The sequence below is a fragment of the Apodemus sylvaticus genome, chromosome 7 (assembly GCF_947179515.1).
Source record: "Apodemus sylvaticus chromosome 7, mApoSyl1.1, whole genome shotgun sequence".
NCBI lineage: Eukaryota > Metazoa > Chordata > Mammalia > Rodentia > Muridae > Apodemus > Apodemus sylvaticus.
Genome location: NC_067478.1, coordinates 20,097,213 through 20,116,638, shown reverse-complemented (window position 1 = coordinate 20,116,638; position 19,426 = coordinate 20,097,213). Strand labels below are relative to the sequence as shown.

Sequence of the window (19,426 nt, the reverse complement as noted above, 5' to 3'; positions counted from 1 at the left end):
GGTTTTTGCCAGCTTCTGGCTATTATAAATAAGGCTGCTATGAACATAGTGGATCATGTGTATTTATGTAGGAGCACTTTCTGGGTATATGCCCAGGAATGGTATAGCTGGGTCCTCAGGTAGTACTATGTCTAATTTTCTGAGGAATTGCCAAACTGATTTCCAGAGTGGTTTTACCAGCTTGCAATCCCACCAATAATGGAGAAGCGTTCCTCTTTCCCCACATCCTCTCCAGCATCTGCTATTCCCTGAGTTTCTCATCTTAGTCATTCTGACCAGTGTGAGGTGGAATCTCAGTGTTGTTTTGATTTGCATTTCCCTGATAACTAAGGATGCTGAATGTTTCTTTAGGGGCTTTAGAGCCATTCGAATTTCCTCAGTTGAGAATTCCCTGTTTAGCTCTATACCCCATTTTTAATAGGGTTATTTGACTCTCTGGAGTCTAACTTCTTGAGTTCTTTGTATACATTGGATATTAGACCTCTATCGAATGTAGGATTGGTAAAGATCGTTTCCCAATTTGTTGGTTGTCATTTTGTCCTAATGACCGTGTCCTTTGCCTTACAGAAGCTTTGCAGTTTTATGAGGTCCCATTTGTCGATTCTTGTTCTTAGAGCATAAGCCACTGGTGTTCTGTTCAGGAACTTTTCCCCTGTGCCCATGTGTTTAAGATTCATCCCCACTTTCTCCTCTATAAGCTTCAGTGTGTCTGGTTTTATGTACATACACAATAGAGTACTATTCAGCTATTAAAAACAATGAATTCATGAAATTCTTAGGCAAATAGAAAGTGTCATCCTGAGTGAGGTAACCCAATCACAAAAGAATGCACATGGTATGCACTCACTAATACACAGATGTTATCCCAAAAGCTCAAAATAAACAAGTTACAATGTACCCAGCACTGGAATCTCAAGAAGAGGATGTAAGTGAGGGTGCTTTGGTTCCTCCGAGAAAGGGAACAAAATACTCACAGGAGCAATAAGAGAGACAATGTGTGAAGCAGAGACTGAAGTAAAGGCCACCCAGAGACTGCCCTACCTGGGGATTCATCCTATAAACAATCACCAAACCCCAACACTATTATGGACAAGAAGTATATACCAAAAGATGCATGCCATAGTTGTATCCTGAGGGGCCCTGCCAGAGCCTTACACATACAGAGGCAGATGCTAGCAGCCAACCATTGGTCTGGGTGTGGGATCCCCAATGGAGGAGCTGAAAGTGTTTAGAGCCCCATGGGAAGAACAATGATGTCGGTCACCCAGACACCCTAGGACTCCCAGGGACTAAACCTTCAACCAAGGGATACACATGGTTACAGCCAAAAATGTGGCAGAGGAATGCCTTGTTGGGCATCAGTGGGAGGAGTGGTCCTTGGTCAGGTAAAGGCTCAATAGATGCCCCGATAAAGGGAAATCGAGGGGGGGTGGGAGTGGGTCGGGTGGTGGGGCATATATAAGGAGGCAGGTGGTGGGAGGAGGGGTTGGGGGTCTTTGGGGAGGGAGGGAAGCGGGAAAGGGTTTACCATTGGCAATGTAAATGAAGACGATATTCAACTAAAAAAAAAAAGAATGAAAGGCTTTTCCTGTCACGTATAGTGTTGGTTTGGAGGAATAATACTTGTCATTCCCCAATTTAAAAACACACTGAAGAATCAGAAACTGGATCCATATGTTGTCTTTTGTTTTTTAAACTAGCTAGGGGGTCTGAGATCAGGTCTAATGTCTTTTCACCATATCTTATAATGAGGCATCTTTTCTTTTCATATTCGTACCTGTCCTCTTGAGTGCAGGCTTCTGGAGAGTGGGAAGTGTATCTTGCATTTATAATCCTAGATATTTCTACAAAGCAGACATTCTGTCTGAGGAGGGACAACATTAAATGTTTGTGTCATAGTTCTTTTGTGAGGCCTCTCTCTCCACTAGCTCCGGAGATATCAGGTCAGGGCTTATGTCTGCATGCATTCAGTGCTGGAAAATTGAACCCAGGGCCTCTCTCATATGACAGGCAAGTGTTCTGTTACTGAGTTGTACCTGGCCTCACGCATGTTCATTCCAAGTCTCATATCTAACACAGAATAAGTTGTTTTTTTTTTTTTTTAAAGATTTATTTATTTTATGTATGTGAGTACACTGTACATTGTAGCTGTCTTCAGACACACCAGAAGAGAGCATCAGATTCTGTTCCAGATGGTTGTGAGCCACCATGTGGTTGCTGGGAATTGAACTCAGGACCCCTGGAAGAGCAGTCAGTGCTCTTAACCGCTGAGCCATTTCTCCAGCCCAAGTTGTTTATTAAAGCGTGTTGAAGTTGGATATGGTATAATGTCAGCAGCACTCAGGAGCTAGAATGTGGTGGTTTGAATAAAATGGCCTCCATAGGCACTTAGGGAATGGCAATATTAGGGGTGGCCTTGTTGGAGTAGGTGTGACTTTTGTTGGAGGAAGTGTGTCACTGGGGTAAGGGTGAACTCGAAGACTCAGAAGCTCAAGTCCAGGCTCAGTGGCTCGCTGTCTCTCTGTGCCTGCAGATCAAGATGTAGAACTCTCAGCTTCTTCTTAAGGACCGTGTCTGTCTGCGTGCCTCCATGCTTCCTTCTGGTCATGATGATAATGGACTAAACCTTTGAAACTGTAAGCCATCCCTAATTACATGCTTGTCTTTATTAGAGTTGCCATGGTTACGGTGTCTCTTCACAGCAATAGAACCCTAACAAAGACACAGAGGCAGGCTGATCAGGAGTCCAAGGTTACTCTTATCTGAGTGTGGGGTCATACTAATCTAAGATACCATCTTCTACCTCATCCCAAAAGAAGCCAGATAGTGGTCCATGCCTGTAATCCTAGCTCCCAGTAAGCTGCGACAGGAGAAATAACTTGAGTTTAAGATTAGCTAGGGCTACACAGAACTGTCTTTAAAAATCAGTGTGCTAAGAGATTAATAAAAGAAGGAAGGAACCTGGTCTACCCACCCAGGAGTCATAGAAAATGTTCTAAGGTTTTCTTTTAAGGATTCCATTCTTGACAGTTTGGTCCAATGGGAAAGAGCTCTCTCCCTGAGAGCTCTCCATGAAGGTTCAACTCTTGGTAACTTCTGCCGCATCAAGCTTCAGCGTCTGTCTGTGGCAGGCACCCTGGATATCTGGACATGTGGCCCTGGATATCGCAATTAGAGTTAGTCTGCTAATGCCTTTAGCTGAGGAGAACTGTCATTTGGTAATTAACTTAGAGCCATGACAAAAGCCTGTGACATCAATGAATCAGAACATAACACCGACCCTTGTTTTCCTCCCAAGGGACACACATATCATGGAACAATATTTTTTTTTTGGAGTTGTTAGTGGAATGAGCTTGTAGCAGGAAAACCAGAAGACTCTGACATGAAGAGGTTTTGCTAGAAGGGGCTGGGGCCTACCATGCGCTCTCCTTAAGAATGTACCTCTTCAGGACAGGACCTTGCAGGGTCTTGAGAAATCTATCTTCCTATACAGAGACGCCCCCTGTGCCTCCATGGCATGGGTGAGAGGCCTCTGGAACAGGCCTGTGCTTCCTGTGGGTCCTTCTCTTTTCTAGGCTTTGGGGGATGCTTCCAGAGTGTTTGGCCCTGGATGACTGCAACCAATGGACCTTGTGAGGACCCTGGCTTTGCCCTTTCCAGAACAAACCAGAATGAAACAACATAGCACACAAAGTCTAAAAATGATCTCTCCTCTCTCTTCACATGTCAGACAAGTTGACAGGCTATAGACACAGGGCCAGGGGTTCCTCATACAGTGATACAGGGTAGGAGGAACTGAGGGGCCTTCACAACCAACAGTCTGAAGCAACTGACACAGACCCAAAATGTTGCTAGCACAACAGAGGAACCAACTTTTAAAATCTCCCTGAATTTTAATTCACCTAAAAATTGAAACTGATAACTAATTTGGTTATAAGAAATTACATCTAAAACCCTACTTTTCCAACTAGTAAGTTTGTGTCAGATATGGGCTTATGCATATGAATGTGTGTATGCATGTGTTTGTGCATGTCCATGCACATGTTTGGGAGTATGTGTGTGTGTGCTTGTGTGTGGGCCCATGGAGGCCAGGAGTTAAGGCTGAGCCTCTTCTACCAACTCTCTACCTTGTTTTTGGAGACGGGGTGTTCTTACTGATCATCTAGACTGGCCAGCTAGTAAGCCCACAGGATCTTTCTGTCTTTGCCAACTCTGGGATTATAATTTGGGTCGCCATGCCTGGCTTTTATTCCCCATGGATGCTGGGATAGTTTCATGTCCATGTACTGTCTGAGCTATCTCCTCAGCAGCACTCCCCGGCAACTACCAATTTTATGACACCTAAATGCCAAATACTTCTGACAAAGATTTAATATTTAAATTGATGGATGCTATAAATGTAAACTGTCATGAAATTCCAAAGGACTGCTATGTGCATGTGGTGTGTGTGCTGCGTGTGTGTTGCAATATTAGTAGCCATTATTTTAGTATTGATCTCATACAGAAATAATATTTTGGATATTCCAGTGTAGAGAATGAGTGTGGTCCAGGGCAGTGTGCATTGTTGGCTGTAACACAACACTGTTGAGGACCCCAACATCTCAGCCCCATGGGAGTGACAAAGCCTTTCCCAAGGAAGCTCAGAGGGATGATGATGGCTTCCTGTGGTTCTAGAACAAATGCTGACAGTATGTGCAGAAAATGTCCACGATACCTTTCTCACTTTCTCCTCCTAGATGTTTAAGGCCTGAAGACTGCTCCCCTATAGAGACAGCTTCTACGGAGATTAGCTAAACCTTGTTCAGCCATATATAATAACCTCACCCTCTCAGTTGGCTATATGCAATCCAGCTCCCTTCAGCTGGAAACAACAGCCCTACTCGCCATTCACCTACATGTAATAAACACGCTGTCAGACCCGATCCCAGCTTTTCTCTTCATGTGTCCGAACACATGTCCACCTTCTCTTCATTCCCTTGTTGCTGTAGTTCTGGGGCCCAAACCACGTGAGGACACAGCACATCGTAGTAAAAAGATTGTGCTATCTGAATTGGCCCCGCTCATTTATTTTCATTTATTTATTTTTTTCAAATGTAGCTACTGGAAAAAATTTAAATGAGCCGCGTGGCACATGTGATATAATCCTGACTGTGGTTCTCTCTGACATCCAACAGCCTGCTCACTGCTCCTCTGTCTATGTCATTTCATTACTAATGTCACTGACCCCAATGTGGGGGCAGCTGGGGGGAACACTCAAGTGCCAATCATCCTTGTAGGCTGAAAATAGCTTGTGCTGGCTTTTAGCTGACAGTCCAGAGGGACATGTAAGTGAGAAGCAGATCCAGTCAAGAGAAGCATCAGATAACTAGGTGTCATATAGAACTTGAGGGAAATGTGACCAAGAGACTAGATGGTGGCATGGTGGATTGTGGGGCTAAGGTCTGAACAGCGGGGGGACAGGAATGCCAGCCTGGATGAATGACTGGCTCCAAAAGCCCCACACAGAGCTAAAGCGCTAGTAAAAGGAAAGAGGGCTGGCGTGACTGAGCAACGGCCAGGTTGTGGGATGACAGGACTCCCAGCATGCACTCTGCCTCCGAGGCACTTAAACTTCCTCCCTCGCATCAGTCAGGCTGGGGACAGCCATTCTTATCAGGATGGACACAGTATCTTTTGCTAAATGGAGTAGCCGTTGCTAGAGGGTCTTCCTTTTGGCTGTGAGAGCATATGATTTCCATATAAGCTAAAGAATAAATCTCCTTCCAGAAGATGAAGGAAAAGGGCCCCACCCTGGTCACTAATGCCTGTTGAGATTTAACAGCATCATCTCTGAACACTTTCCTTTCTTCTGTCCTTTGCTTTTCCAGAAGTACATGACCTGACAGCCATCCGACTCAGTGTCATGGAGCATCGAAGTTATCTTCTCGATCCCTTATTGGATACATATGGATGTGTGTCCATCAATACGTCTTCAAGGGAACATCTGTACAGCTATTTATCTCAACTTTCTAGTTTTCATAGCTCATGATTTAAATTTTTATTACATTTGTGTGTGTGTGTGTGTGTGTGTAAGCCTGTTACACCCTTGGAGGTTAGAGGACTTCTGAGAGTGTGTTCTCTCCTGCCATGTATGTCCCAGGGGCTGAACTCAGGTTGTCAAGCTTGGCAGCAAACACCTTTAGCATCTCACTGGCTCTAGAACCTTATAAACTATCCGTTGGCTGGGGAGAACTTTGGATTCTAAGATTGGTGATGATTTCAAATACCTGCCTGCCACGTGCAAGGTCTTTGGTTCAGCCCCGCCCCCTATAAATAATAATAAAGATAATCATGGCTAATAATGATGAGTATATAACCCCAAGGCAGAGTGCTTGCTTGGCATGTGCAAGTTTGTGTGTTCGGTCCCCAATGCCACCAACCAAAAAGATTCTCTCCTCCTATATGAGGTGGCATCCCAGAGAAATGTTGGTCTCACCGGAAAGGAATGAAAGGACAAAAATACACGGTTGCATTCATCACTACAATTTAATAAGGCAGGGGTGTTATGCCCAGGAGTGATTACAATTACATCTCTGGCCAAGGGGTGCGTGGCAGACTGCTTAATCGCCATTAACCCTTTACCAGCCATCTCCACTGCTCTGGTGGAACCTTCAGCTTGAGCACTCATGGATAAGACAGGGTCTCAGCAACGGAAGACGAGGGACAGCTCTCGCTCTAGCTTGCTCGTTCTCTTCCCCCACCCCCCCGGCCGCCCGCCAGAACAGGGTCTCTCTGTATATCCCTAGCTGTCCTGGAACCTGCTCTGAAGACCAAGCCAGCTTCGAACTCAGAGATCTGCCTGCCTCTGCCCACCAAGTGCTGGCTGACATGTGATCTTTTACTAAATGTATTCTCAGAGATGGGAGAAGGGCAAGAGGTGGTGCTGATGGTAAGAAGGATGGCCCAGGGTTGATGGTGCCTTCCGGGAATATAGACTCCAGCTATGCCCCCTGTCGAGGAGGTTACCCAAAGTGTGATCTGTCTCTTCTCAGAGACGGTAAGGCAGACAAGCTTGCTGGGCTTCCTGCCCTCCCCAGACCCACTCCTCTGCAACTCTGTGGGTTATTATTTAATAAGCTGGCCCACGAGACTCCTTTCAGAACTCACACCACTCTGTGAGAGTTACCACAAGAAAACTGAGCACCCTGACAGCATCAGACCAAGTGAAATAGCAGATATTATTTTTTAACAGACGAAGTCTCTAGAGTCAGTCTATTTAAGCAAGTCACTGTGTTTGTTAGTTTCTATGTGCATTGGTGTTTTGCCTCCATGCATATCTACATGAGGGTATCAGGCCCCCTGGAACTGGAGTTACAGAGAGCTGTGAGTCTCCATGTAGGTGCTGGGAATTGAACCCGGGTCCTCTGGAAGAGCAGCCAGTGCTCTTAACTGCTGAGCCATCTCTCCCTGTGTTTTATTTTATTTTATTTTTTTAGTTCAATTGTTTAACACACTTTTGCTCAAAACAAGCAAAACATATGAATGAAATGAGGTAACTATTTATCTGGGAATCCTTCCTCCCCCAGGAATTCTCCTTTGTACTCCATGCATTCAGACAGGAAGGCTGCCCAGTTGCTCTGGCTTTCTCTCAGGGTTGGGGGCTCATCACACCTCACAAAGGTCTCTAGGAGAGCAGCTGCAATATTGGTTATTACCACATCTGTGGGGTGCTCCACTTCCAAGCCAGAGCTCCTGGCAAGGCTCTGGTGCAGCTTAGGCAAAGCCAGGTTCCCCTGTAAGACCAGGAGAGCTGCAGCAGGCAGAGGACCAGCCCCAGGAGGGGAGGGGGAGAGCAGCCCCAGGAGGGGAGGGGGAGAGCAGCCCCAGGAGGGGAGGGGGAGAGCAGCCCCAGGGAGGGGAGGGGGAGAGCAGCCCCAGGAGGGGAGGGGGAGAGCAGCCCCAGGAGGGGAGGGGGAGAGCAGCCCCAGGGAGGGGAGGGGGAGAGCAGCCCCAGGGAGGGGAGGGGGAGAGCAGCCCCAGGAGGGGAGGGGGAGAGCAGCCCCAGGGAGGGGAGGGGGAGAGCAGCCCCAGGAGGGGAGGGGGAGAGCAGCCCCAGGGAGGGGAGGGGGAGAGCAGCCCCAGGAAGGGAGGGGGAGAGCAGCCCCAGGAGGGGAGGGGGAGAGCAGCCCCAGGGAGGGGAGGGGGAGAGCAGCCCCAGGAGGGGAGGGGGAGAGCAGCCCCAGGGAGGGGAGGGGGAGAGCAGCCCCAGGGAGGGGAGGGGGAGAGCAGCCCCAGGAGGGGAGGGGGAGAGCAGCCCCAGGGAGGCGGAGCCACAAGGAGAAGGGTTGCTGGTGAAAACACTCAAGGAGAGTCAGGGATGAGAGGGAGCGGGGACTGGATGCAGAGGCCATGGTCTTGGATTTAGAAGCTTTCTGAATTCTGATCTGAAGAATCTCTAGTATCTGTCATACATTAGAAAAGTCAATGACTCATGTCTCTGAAAATCCCGAGATTAATTATAAATGAATACAGAATTGATACAAAAAGTACCATTTTTAGTTTAACAACACCTCCCCTCAAACATCTATTTTCTAAAAAACAAAAAACTGTGTGACCATCTCTTTTTCAGAAAAAAAAAAAAAACCCTCAGAATTTTACCCTGTCCTTTCAAACAAGGGAGTATATCCATACAACACCGAGTTCATGCACTTTATGTAGAGCAAAGTGGACTCCCCACCCCTTGCATCAGCATTTGAGGTTTTTTCTTTAAAATTTTGCTCTTTTCTTTAAAATAGGATTGCTAAGCAAGTAAATGCTATTTACGAAATATTACTAATTACTAATGGAGCAATAGCTCACATTTGAAGGGCATTTCGCAACACTGGAGTGTTTTTATACCCATCTCCTTTATCTCTCAGGAACATATATCAGGGTGGATACTATATTCATCTTCTGGGCACCACAGTTGAGGAATCACCTTATGAAACCGTAGAGTTGATCAGAGTAAAGAGCAGCTCGGAGCATATCCTTTACACCCAAGCCCTGCTTTCTCTCCTTCCGTAGACTTTAGTAGAAAACTGAATTCCTTTATAAGAGCCAGTAGGTTTCCTAAACACGAGCACCGCTTCCCTCATAGATATTCCCCGGCAATCCTATAATGAAGGACATTCAAAGCTACAACATTGAGTTTCTTCAAATTGTTCTTCTTTAGTCTTTACTGACATCGCTTACAATGGGAATATCTTATTAAGATTTAACTGGCGAAAAGGAATTGTTTACTTGAGCAAATTTAAGAATCAAAACTTATAATGCAAAAGGCATTCTAAAGAGTGTATGACTACACTTTCTGGGCTAAGCTCACGTTTGAAAGCATTTCTGCCTTAAATGTGTATGAATGACTTCAGAGATTCAAAGACCTATTCTATCCCTAGAGAGTATTTGCAAACCTTTTCATGAAAGAAAAAAAATATTCAGCCTCCAATATTTGATTTGAAAAAAATAAGCGAGCAAACAAACAACCACTCAGCATGAAGTAAAGAACTGTAGCATCACGTTCCAACATGGTCCCACATCACAGCTGCTGTGCAAGGCCTGCGGGAGAAACAGCCCGGCAGCTGTTACGCCGTAGAAAGCATGCTCAAATTGCTATGTTTTGGATGAAAATTCATTCCAATAATTTAGAAAGGACAGGATTGAATTTGTGCATTCTTTACCCAGAATCTGACACTGCCACATTCCACGGAGGTTGGGAGCACACAGTGTCTATGCAAAGAAAGCTCCCTTCACCCCAACCTGGACAACACTCCGCCCTGCCCCTCAGGAGCTGTAGGACTGCCTGCAACATCTGAAAGGCAAGACCCAGAGTCAATAGTTGTTTGGATCTAAACACTCTGTCAGTTACAATTTACTTCAGTTCTCCCTCTTTAATTTAGGGAAAATTTCCCTTCATTTGTCAGGAGAAACAAACCATGAAGGCAGAATACATGGGCCAACTTCAGTCTGTGATGCCTCAGCTCCTCTAGCCACTCCTTAGCTTTCAAAGGACCCAGCAGCAGTGGGAGCCTGGATTATAGACGGGCTGCTGAGACTGGGTCTTCCAGGAGAACTGAGCTGTAAAGACTCGAGGACTACATTACCCAGCTAGCCACACTCTAGCTATTAATTACATATATTACCCAGGCACATGTTTCTTCAGTGCATGATGTTACTGACAACATATGAAGGCTTAAATAACTTACTTGCCTTAGTGGTTCATGAAATAACAGTGCATCTTATTTTAATGACATCTTAGAATTTTTGTTTTTTTTTGGATTTTCGAGACAAGGTTTCTCTGTATAGCCCTGGCTGTCCTGGAACTCATTCTGTAGACTAGGCTGGCCTCAAACTCAGAAATCTGCCTGCCTCTGCCTCCCAAGTGCTGGGATTACAGGTGTGTGCCACCACACCCATCTAGTCTTAGATATTTTTTTATGGAGGCGATGACAAAATTAAATTATTTGTGGAATCCTGTTATGACCCAAGCTCTAGACTGGACCTACTTGTTGCAGATACACAAGGATCTCCAGCACCTGTGTAAGAGCCAGGCACGGGTAGCATGCACCTGTAACCCCAGAGTCGTGGGGACAGAGACAGGAAGATCCTGGGTGCTCTCTGGCAAGCCAGTCTAGCTGTAGCGGCCAGCTCCAAGTTCAGTGAGAGATCTTGCATTAAAAGAGCAAGTGGGTAGGAAGATGCCGGAAGTTGACCTCTATACCCGACCCAACACTGCTCACATACAGGGAAGGACATGATCAGATCACTCAGGCAAGAGCACCTACAAACCCACACACGCGCGCGCGCGTGCACACACACACACACACACATCATTGCATATTGGCAATACGAAACAAGTAGTTTTTAAAAGAAGATGTATATATTTTATATATGTGAATACACTGGTACTGTGTTCAGATACACCAGAAGAGGGCATGCACCCCTTTACAAATGGTTGTGAGCCACCCTGTGGTGGCTGGAATTAAACTCAGGACTTCTGGAAGAGCAGTCAGTGCTCTTAAATGCTGAGCCATCTCTCCAGCCCTAACAAGTCATTTTTTGGCAACAGCAACAACAACAACAACAACAACAACAACAACAAAGAAAAAAGAAAAAAGAAAAAAGAAAAAATATTTTCTTATCAACATTTCCATTCAGTCTTTTTAGATATGTTCTTTTGGTCAAAATTTCTCTCTCTCTCTCTCTCCCCCTCTCCCCCTCTCCCCCTCTCTCCCTCCCCCTCCCCCCATTGTCTTTCGACAGGATCTCACTGTCAGTCCAGACTAGCCTCAGATTTGTGATCTCCCTGTCTCAGCCTCTCAAGTGCTGGTATTAGGGGTGAAAGCCATCATGCCCAGCAGAACTCCTGACTTTGATAATGCAGCTGATTTTGACAAGGCAGACATTTTGTTCATGGATGATACTGATAAAAGCATAACTTAATAACTGGATACCAGCAGCAGATATGAGTTATCATGCATGCCAATTATTTGGGAGGGGGTCAGTGATGGTTCTGACCTATCCCCTAACTACCAAGGAGCCACCTCATCATGTTATTTGAGTCTCTCGGCATTCTTGCAAGCATCCTTGGTGCCTGTAGCTGTTCAGATGATGTCTAATCCCCTCCAGTTTTTGGAGTGCTCAGTTTAGAAGAATGGACACTGTATAGCATTAGGCTTAACTATGAAGAATAGAATAATTTATCCAGTGCTTTTCAGATAATACATGGCTTTAAAATATATGCAGACTTGAGACATGCACAGAGGCAATTCCTCAAACACTTCTCTGCCTTTTTGCCATGCCCCTGTTCTCCTGCAGTGAGGCCTACTTTCCTCTTCTTTGAGACGTAGCATGTTTGGGTGTAGGGGAGGGGGAACTATTTATCTTTCATAGTCTCCTTTCCCATCAAGGTAGGCTTAATCATTTCTTTATAACATGACCTCTTCAATCTGTAAAGCCTGCTCTCTAACAAATAAGTTTATTATTAAAAAAAAAAAGAAGGAAAGAAATGATGCTCTAGTCCCATAGTAGACACATAAAAAGGACAGAAGAGGGTCCCCATAAAGCCTGGCAACTTTCCAGCAGGCTAAACTAGCCTTACGAGTTTCTGGGATTAGAATTCAGCAGAAGAAACAAGCCAATTAAAACTCTTGGCCCTGGACTGTGTGTAGATAAAGTGTTTTGCACATGGCACAACAATCTAACCTGAGTCGGAAATTCTGCAGGCTGACTGCCTAGTGATTTGCATCTCAATCACATTCGTTTGATTCATTTTATTCTCTCAGCAAAAGTCAGGCGCCACTTGGTCTAGGAAAGACCCATCTTCCACCTGCCTCCCACCAGCCTAGACAGCCTCAATGGGCTCTATCCACAACGTTTCCAACTTAGAGGCTCCGCTTTGACTCAGAGTGGCCAGGGTCTGTTATGCCATGAGGGTCATCCAGAACATCCAAGCCTGGGCCTGGTCTTTCCATTCCACTCAGTAGCAATCCCATCCCGAGTACCATCACAATGGCTCTTAATGCTACAACCCAAGAAAACACGAGAGAGTCATTGTCCAGCATTTTATGCTGCCACAAAACCAAGAGACCACACTTATACCACTCACTGTCTGAGAATCCCGAATAGCTATGCAGAACATTCCAAGTCAAAGGCTATGCAGTCCTCAAAGCCTATCGGGTTCCATGTGACAGAAATTCAGAAAATACAATCTAGCATTTCTTTCTCATGAGAAATCAACACAAGGCCATACAGTAAGACCTTATATTGTACCATGGAACAAAGAACACAGATGTTTTTCATGTGACTTTTGAATTAATGATACTCAAGTCCCACGAGAATTATAATGGGGACTAGTGAGCGATACATGCCTAAGACATGAGTGACCCGAGGCTTGGCGGCTTCTCTAGATGAAGGAGGGGAGAATGACTCAGTCCCAGTGTTCTCCCACAAAGACCCTGAAGCTCAATACATGAGAAGCTTGGCATGTCCCAGGGAAAGAACAGATGCAGCACGGACTTACTTAACAGTTGGCAATAGAGGGCCTGTAACCTTCTCTTCATGGTATCATCTGGTCCTGCTTGTCCTCCAGTTTATTCATGATTCTGTCTAGGAAAATGGGAGAAGACATTGTTACATCAGGGCACATAAATTCCTAATTAGAGGATTTCTATTGGGCTGGAGAGATGATGGCTCAGTGGTTAGGAGCACTGGCGGCTCTTCTGAAGGTCCTGAGTTCAGATACCAGCAACCACATGGTGGCTCACAGCCATCTACAATGTGATCTGATGCCCTCTTCTGGTGCGTCTGCAGACAGCTACAGTGTCTTACACATTAAATAAACACATAAATAAATAAATCTTAAAAAATATTTTTATTTGAACCTGAGTACAAACATAGCTGTATTTGAAATAGAAAACTCTTAAAAAAACAGTTTAATTTATAATGCTATATGTTATACAATTACCACTGATCCTTTGACCAAATTTCCAAATCATATAACATCCTCTACCCCAACCTGAAGACAACCCCTAATGGGGAAAGAGAAACATCCTGGCTTCAAAGGCTTTTCATAGATCTTGTGACTCGAGTCCAGTGGCTCTCAACCTGTGGGTTGAGACCCTTCGAGGTTGAAGAATCCTTTTACAGAGGTGGCCTAAAACCACTGGAAAACACAGATGTTTACATTACAATTCACAATAGTAGCAAAACTATAGTAATGAAGTAGCAACAAAAATAAGTTATGGTTAGGGGTCACCACAACATGCGGAACTGTATTAAAGGGTCTCAGCATGAGGGAGGTTGAGAGCCACTGATCTAGTCATTAGAGAAGAACAGAATTTTTGTCTTTTTTAAAAAATATTTAAATTTTTAAAATTTTTTTATATTCTTTGTTTACATTCCAAATGCTTTCCCCTTTCCTGGTTCCCCTCTCCCCATTGGTCTCATAAGCCCTCTTCTCTCTGCCCATTTCCCAATCACCCCCTCCCATTTCCCTGTCCTGGTATTCCTCTACAATGCTAGATGAACTCTTTTCAGAACCAGGGTCCTCTCTTTCCCTCTTCTTGGGTATCATTTGATATGCTGCATTTTGAGAATTCAGAGCTTCTGGGCTAATTAATATCCACTTATCAGTGATTGCATTCCATATGTATTCTTTTGTGATTGGGTTACCTCACTTAGGATGACGTTTTCCAGTTCCAACCATTTGCCTAAGAATTTCATGAATTCATTGTTTTTAACTGCTGAGTAGTATTCCATTGTGTAAATATACCACATTTTCTGTATCCATTCCCCCATTGAGGGACATCTGGGTTCTTTCCAGCTTCTGGCTATTATAAATCAGGCTGCTATGAACATAGTGGAGCATGTGTCCTTATTGCATGCTGGGGAATCCTCTGAGTATATGCCCAGGATAGGTATAGCAGGGTCCTCTGGAAGTGTCATGCCCAGTTTTCTGGTGAACCGCCAGACTGATTTCCAAAGTGGTTGTACCACTTTGCAATCCCACCAGCAGTGGAGGAGTGTTCCTCTTTCTCCACATCTTTGCCAACACCTGCTGTCTCCTGAGTTTTTAACCTTAGCCATTCTGACTGGTGTGAGGTGAAATCTCAGGGTTGTTTTGATTTGCATTTCCCTGATGATTAATGATGTTGAACAATTTTTAAGGTGCTTTTCAGGCATTCGAAGTTCTTCAGGTGAAAATTCTTTGTTTAGCTCTGTACCCCATTTTTAAATAGGGTTATTTGGTTCTCTGGGGTCTAACTTCTTGAGTTCTTTGTATATATTGAATATTAGCCCTCTGTTGGATTTAGGGTTGGTGAATTAGGAATTTTTGTCTTTTGTAAGCTTATCCCTATGGAGGGATTCACTAAACCAAAACAAAAACCAGAGAGCTTTCTCACACTTGAAAATCTAGGATGCAAAACAAATTTATTAACTGGGAACAGGCCTGTAATTCTGGCACTCAGAAGACTGGAGGGAGGAGGGAGCGTTCAAGGCTAGCCTAAGCTACACATCAGAACCTTGTTTCAAACAAAGTTAATAAAATGAATAAACAACATTCAAAAGTAAGAAAAGACAGAAATAATTTTTTATTATAAGATATATTATTAAAAAAATAAAAACAAAAACAAAAAAACAAACAAAAAAGATAATATTATAAAGTATTTGGAAAATACTGTTATATACCTAAGTATACTCAAGAAGGCTTCAATTATATTAACCTGCTTGCAAGAGGCAATCGCTGGCTCTCCATTCTGAGCATCTCTCCGGGCTCTGTGTGCGCGCTTCCCATGGCTGTCATATTTCCTGTACCACTCCCTCAGCCCTTTCTCCTAGCAGCAGAAGCATGCTGCTATGTCAACAGGACTTTACTACCTGCTAGTTAGGTGGCAAATATTTACTCAAGAGAAGTTTGGAAATGTGAAAAATGCAAGGATACAGCGTGAAGCTTTGGAGAGGCTGTAAATGTTCTCCTTAGGACCTGTATCACAGAAGAACCATGCAAACTACCTCCTGCCCAAGAATGGAAACTTACAATTTCTTTTTATGCTTCCAGGTAAATAAATATTCCATTTCATTGCTTTAATTTGTACTTAATGTGCACAGTAGTCATTTATCTTAAAAAGCTAGACTTTATATTCGTTGGGCATTCTCTACCATCATGGCAAGTTTTCATTTTCTTCTAACACCCAAGAGGAAGAACTAACTTGCCTTAGTATCTGTTTAAGATTGAGAGAAAACTGGTATATCATAAAATTCTGCCTCTAATATGCACAACTAGCTGGTGAATGCTTATCAGAGAAGCTCCCTTTGGCAGTGGGTGAGACTCACAGCTGATTAGTGCAGAGAATAAAAAATCATGGAGTCCTTTGTCCCAAATGGGCAAACTATAGCACACCCTCTCCCTACAGGGGCCATGAGAAACAGAGATAATGGAAGACTGACACTCGAGATGTGACAGGGCTATCACACACAGTGGCAGGGACTGAGTGCACAAGACCTGTACAAGATCAAGCCAGCTCAAACAGGAGTGTGTATTGGAAAGGGCTCACAAATTCCTCCCCTGTAGGAGACCAAACGGTGGGAAATCAGGCCTTCAACAGCCCCCACCTTGAGAATCCCCTTTTGCTGACCACTTGTTAGAAGCCTCTTTTACAAGGATGATTGTGGGAACCAACTGGTCCTTATCTTAGATAAACACCTAAGGTTGTTAGAGAAGAACCAGCATTCCAGAAAAGCCATAAGATGCCTCAAGCTGCCGCCAGCCTGTCGCCAGCATCCACACCAGATGTCCTCCCTTTCTTCTGTGCCTTAAATCATTCTCCTCCAGCCCCTCCTTATCTTTATTTTTTATGATGTGCTTAAAACTAGACTTTTTCCTGTCAATAAACAGACCTTGACATGAACTCCTGATGCTTGGTCTTGCCCTGTCCTTCCCGCCCATTTCTCTCTTGCAGGCTGGGTTCTTCTCGGCTCTACGAATAACTAGGTCTCACAGGACGGGATACTCCCCCCACCCCCAGCAACTGAAGACTGCTGGGCAAGAGTCAGTGTCCTTCATTGATCCAACCTGATAGGTTGTCCATGCTCCAGTGTCTGGGCTTACACATATGCAGATATTGGCAGTACTAAGTGGTCTGTGTTGGTTTAAAGATATGCATACTCCTTGGGCAGGGGAAAGAGGTGGTAGGGACAGGGAGGAGCTACAGCAGAGGGGATCAGGAGTGAATCTAACCAACCCACATTATATGCATGTATAAAAGTCTCAAGCAGTACATTTTTAAAAAGCTGCTTGACCATCACTACCTGTTCTAGAACATTCCATCACTGTATAAAGCCACACCTCATTACCCATTTGTGGGCTTCTCTGATGAGCACGCTTCTGCTGGCCGTCCCTTTATATTTGCCTTTTCAAAAAGGTTTGTATAAACAGGGTCACACGAAGAGTGGCATCTGCACCCAGTCTCTTCACTTAGCATAGTACTTTTGAGCTTTGCTCCTGTGTGGACATCCTGTATTCAGAAGCAGAGTTAACAAGAATGCTGCTCACTTTCACCCATCACTCATGGCTAGAAAGACCTTTGTGGTCTCTTGTTACAAAACTATTCCTCTGTATTGTTCTTATGTATCGCATTCTTACTTTCTAAATTTTTCTATTCTTAGACAAGTTTCTGACTTTGTGATACCTTCAATTTCTGTTTTCTTATTCTACCACTGGAGTGGTGTGTATGTTAAACTGTTAGTACAGTTACTTCTCTACTGTTCTTTTTGAAATTTGCCTTATTGGTGTTTATAGTAAAGAAATTAGTGATTATATTAAAGGAAAATATGAGGATTATAGTTGGAGATCTCTTCTATTTGCTTAGAAAGGGTATGATATCTTCAAAATCCCAGTGTGGTAAAGAGAAAGAAAGATTTTAAAGTATGTTGTTGCCTGGTAGTGGTGGTGCACACCTTTAATCCCAGCACTTGGGAGGCAGAGGCAGGCAGATTTCTGAGTTCATGGCCAGCCTGGTCTACAGAGTGAGTTCCAGGACAGCCAGGGCTACACAGAGAAACAAAAAGCATGTTGTTGTGAACATCAGAATGTCTTCCAAAGGATAAGAAGTTCTCTTTTCAGGGATTCGACACCTCAATGGTCTCTTAGTTAAGCAAATAAAGATCCCACACCCCAAAGAGTAAGAGACAGAAGAAGAGTCAGATATTAAATTGCCTTTAGTTAAAACCAAATAAAGAGACTAAGCATCTGAATATCAGTGCTAGGAAAGATGGGTTACGGAAGAGGTCCAGAAATGGCGGTGGCTGCTGTGATAAATGGGAGATGCCAAAAATATGTGGGGGGTGAGGCTGAAAGACAAGGATGGAATGAGAAATGACCCTCAGAGGGCCCCATGAGCAAGTCTGGTTTTCTTCACTCCCAGGCACATCTTCATGGTGTTCATCCATGAAGAGTATGCTTGAAACCTTAGGATAAATCTTGCATAAAATAGTCAACTGCTACTCGTGTTTCACCAGGCGGTGTGAGACAAAGGATCATGTTCTGAGCCAAGGGTCACTTCCAGGGCCACCCCCTGCCAGCAGCTAGAAGCAATGGTAGTGGGTAACTGTGGAGTACTTAGGACATGGCAAGCACTCAAGAAACATACAGTAAATGGGAGTAAATGACTATATAGATGATCAAGTAAAAGAGAACACAAAATTAACTATGGTTAATTTTGATCAAGGGGAACATAAGGCCCTTAGTCATTTATAGAAATGCTTAGGGGTTTTTGAAGAAGCAAGCGATGCCCTCCAACATAAGGGATAAAGCTATTAGTGAGCCAATAAGAAACAATTGGGCCAGCAAATCTCAGAGACTTGGGACCATCCCGAGTTACTAGGGCTATCCCAACTATAGACACCATCTGGCATACTTTTTATTCAAGATCCATCCTTACTTAAGTCCCTTCATGGAGCTTCCCAGTGGTTTTCCTCTTTTACATCCTATGTCTTATCAAGACAATCTGTAGGCATTTTATACATATCTTTTGCCACTGTGATGTATTTCCTGACACCATTTTATTCTCTAATTAATTTGACATGGAAATGACAGCATTTTGTACATTCATTTAGTGATGTATCTAAAGTCACTCACTGTTCTAATGATGGTTTCTAAGCTGAGTCTCCTGGGTCAGTGGTGTTACTTAGAATAGATGGAGAGTCACAGTAAGGTTCTATCAAAAGCTACTTCTTTAGATCACATTTTATTTATCAGTGTGTGTGTGTGTGTGTGTGTGTGTGTGTGTGTGTCTGCTTATGGTATAGACATATGTATAGAGGTCAGACAACTTGTAGAAGTCAAGTCTCTTCTGACACAATGTGGATCCAGGAGGTTGGAACTCAGGTCACCAGACCTGGTGGCGAGTGCCTTTACCCTCTGAGCCATCTCACAACTTCCTAAAGCTACTTTTTAACCATGTGGTAAGAAATATTAACTATATCAGTATGGCTCCTTGGGGAATAATTTAAAAGCCTTGAGAGTAATAATTAGTTTCTGGAGTAAACTCCTAAGAAATTAACTGGTTTTAACATTCAAAAACACAGTCGAAAAAAATTAATCTACTTTGACTATTCCAGATCTGGGACAGTCACTATAGATCTGCGGTTCTCAACTTTCCTAATGCTGAGGAATCCCTTTAATAACATTTTTCATGTTGTGGCTACTCCCAACCATAAAATTATTTTTCTGGCTACTTTATAAATATGATCTTGCTACTGTTATGAATCAAAGTATATATATGTGTGCTTTCCGATGGGTCATAGATGACCCCTGTGAAAGGGTCATTCTAACCCGAAGGGGTTGTAGCCCACAGATTGAGAACCACTGTGATAAACAAAGTCAGGTCTACAGCCTCAGACTGTAGGCTCACTC

At 44.0% G+C, this 19,426-nt stretch overlaps 1 protein-coding gene across 5 annotated transcripts in view; it reads right to left on the bottom strand.

The window, feature by feature from the left end:
* Positions 1-19,426, bottom strand: part of Tmem108 (transmembrane protein 108) — a 285,084-nt gene that overhangs the window by 117,526 nt on the left and 148,132 nt on the right. For 3 of the 5 annotated variants that reach the window (XM_052187481.1, XM_052187482.1, XM_052187479.1), the window contains one exon: positions 13,034-13,119. In XM_052187481.1, coding sequence (XP_052043441.1) covers positions 13,034-13,073 — 40 coding nt within the window. In that variant the 5' untranslated portion in view covers positions 13,074-13,119. The remainder of the gene's footprint in view (positions 1-13,033; positions 13,120-19,426) is intronic. The other 2 variants (XM_052187480.1, XM_052187478.1) reach the window with 1 other exon arrangement.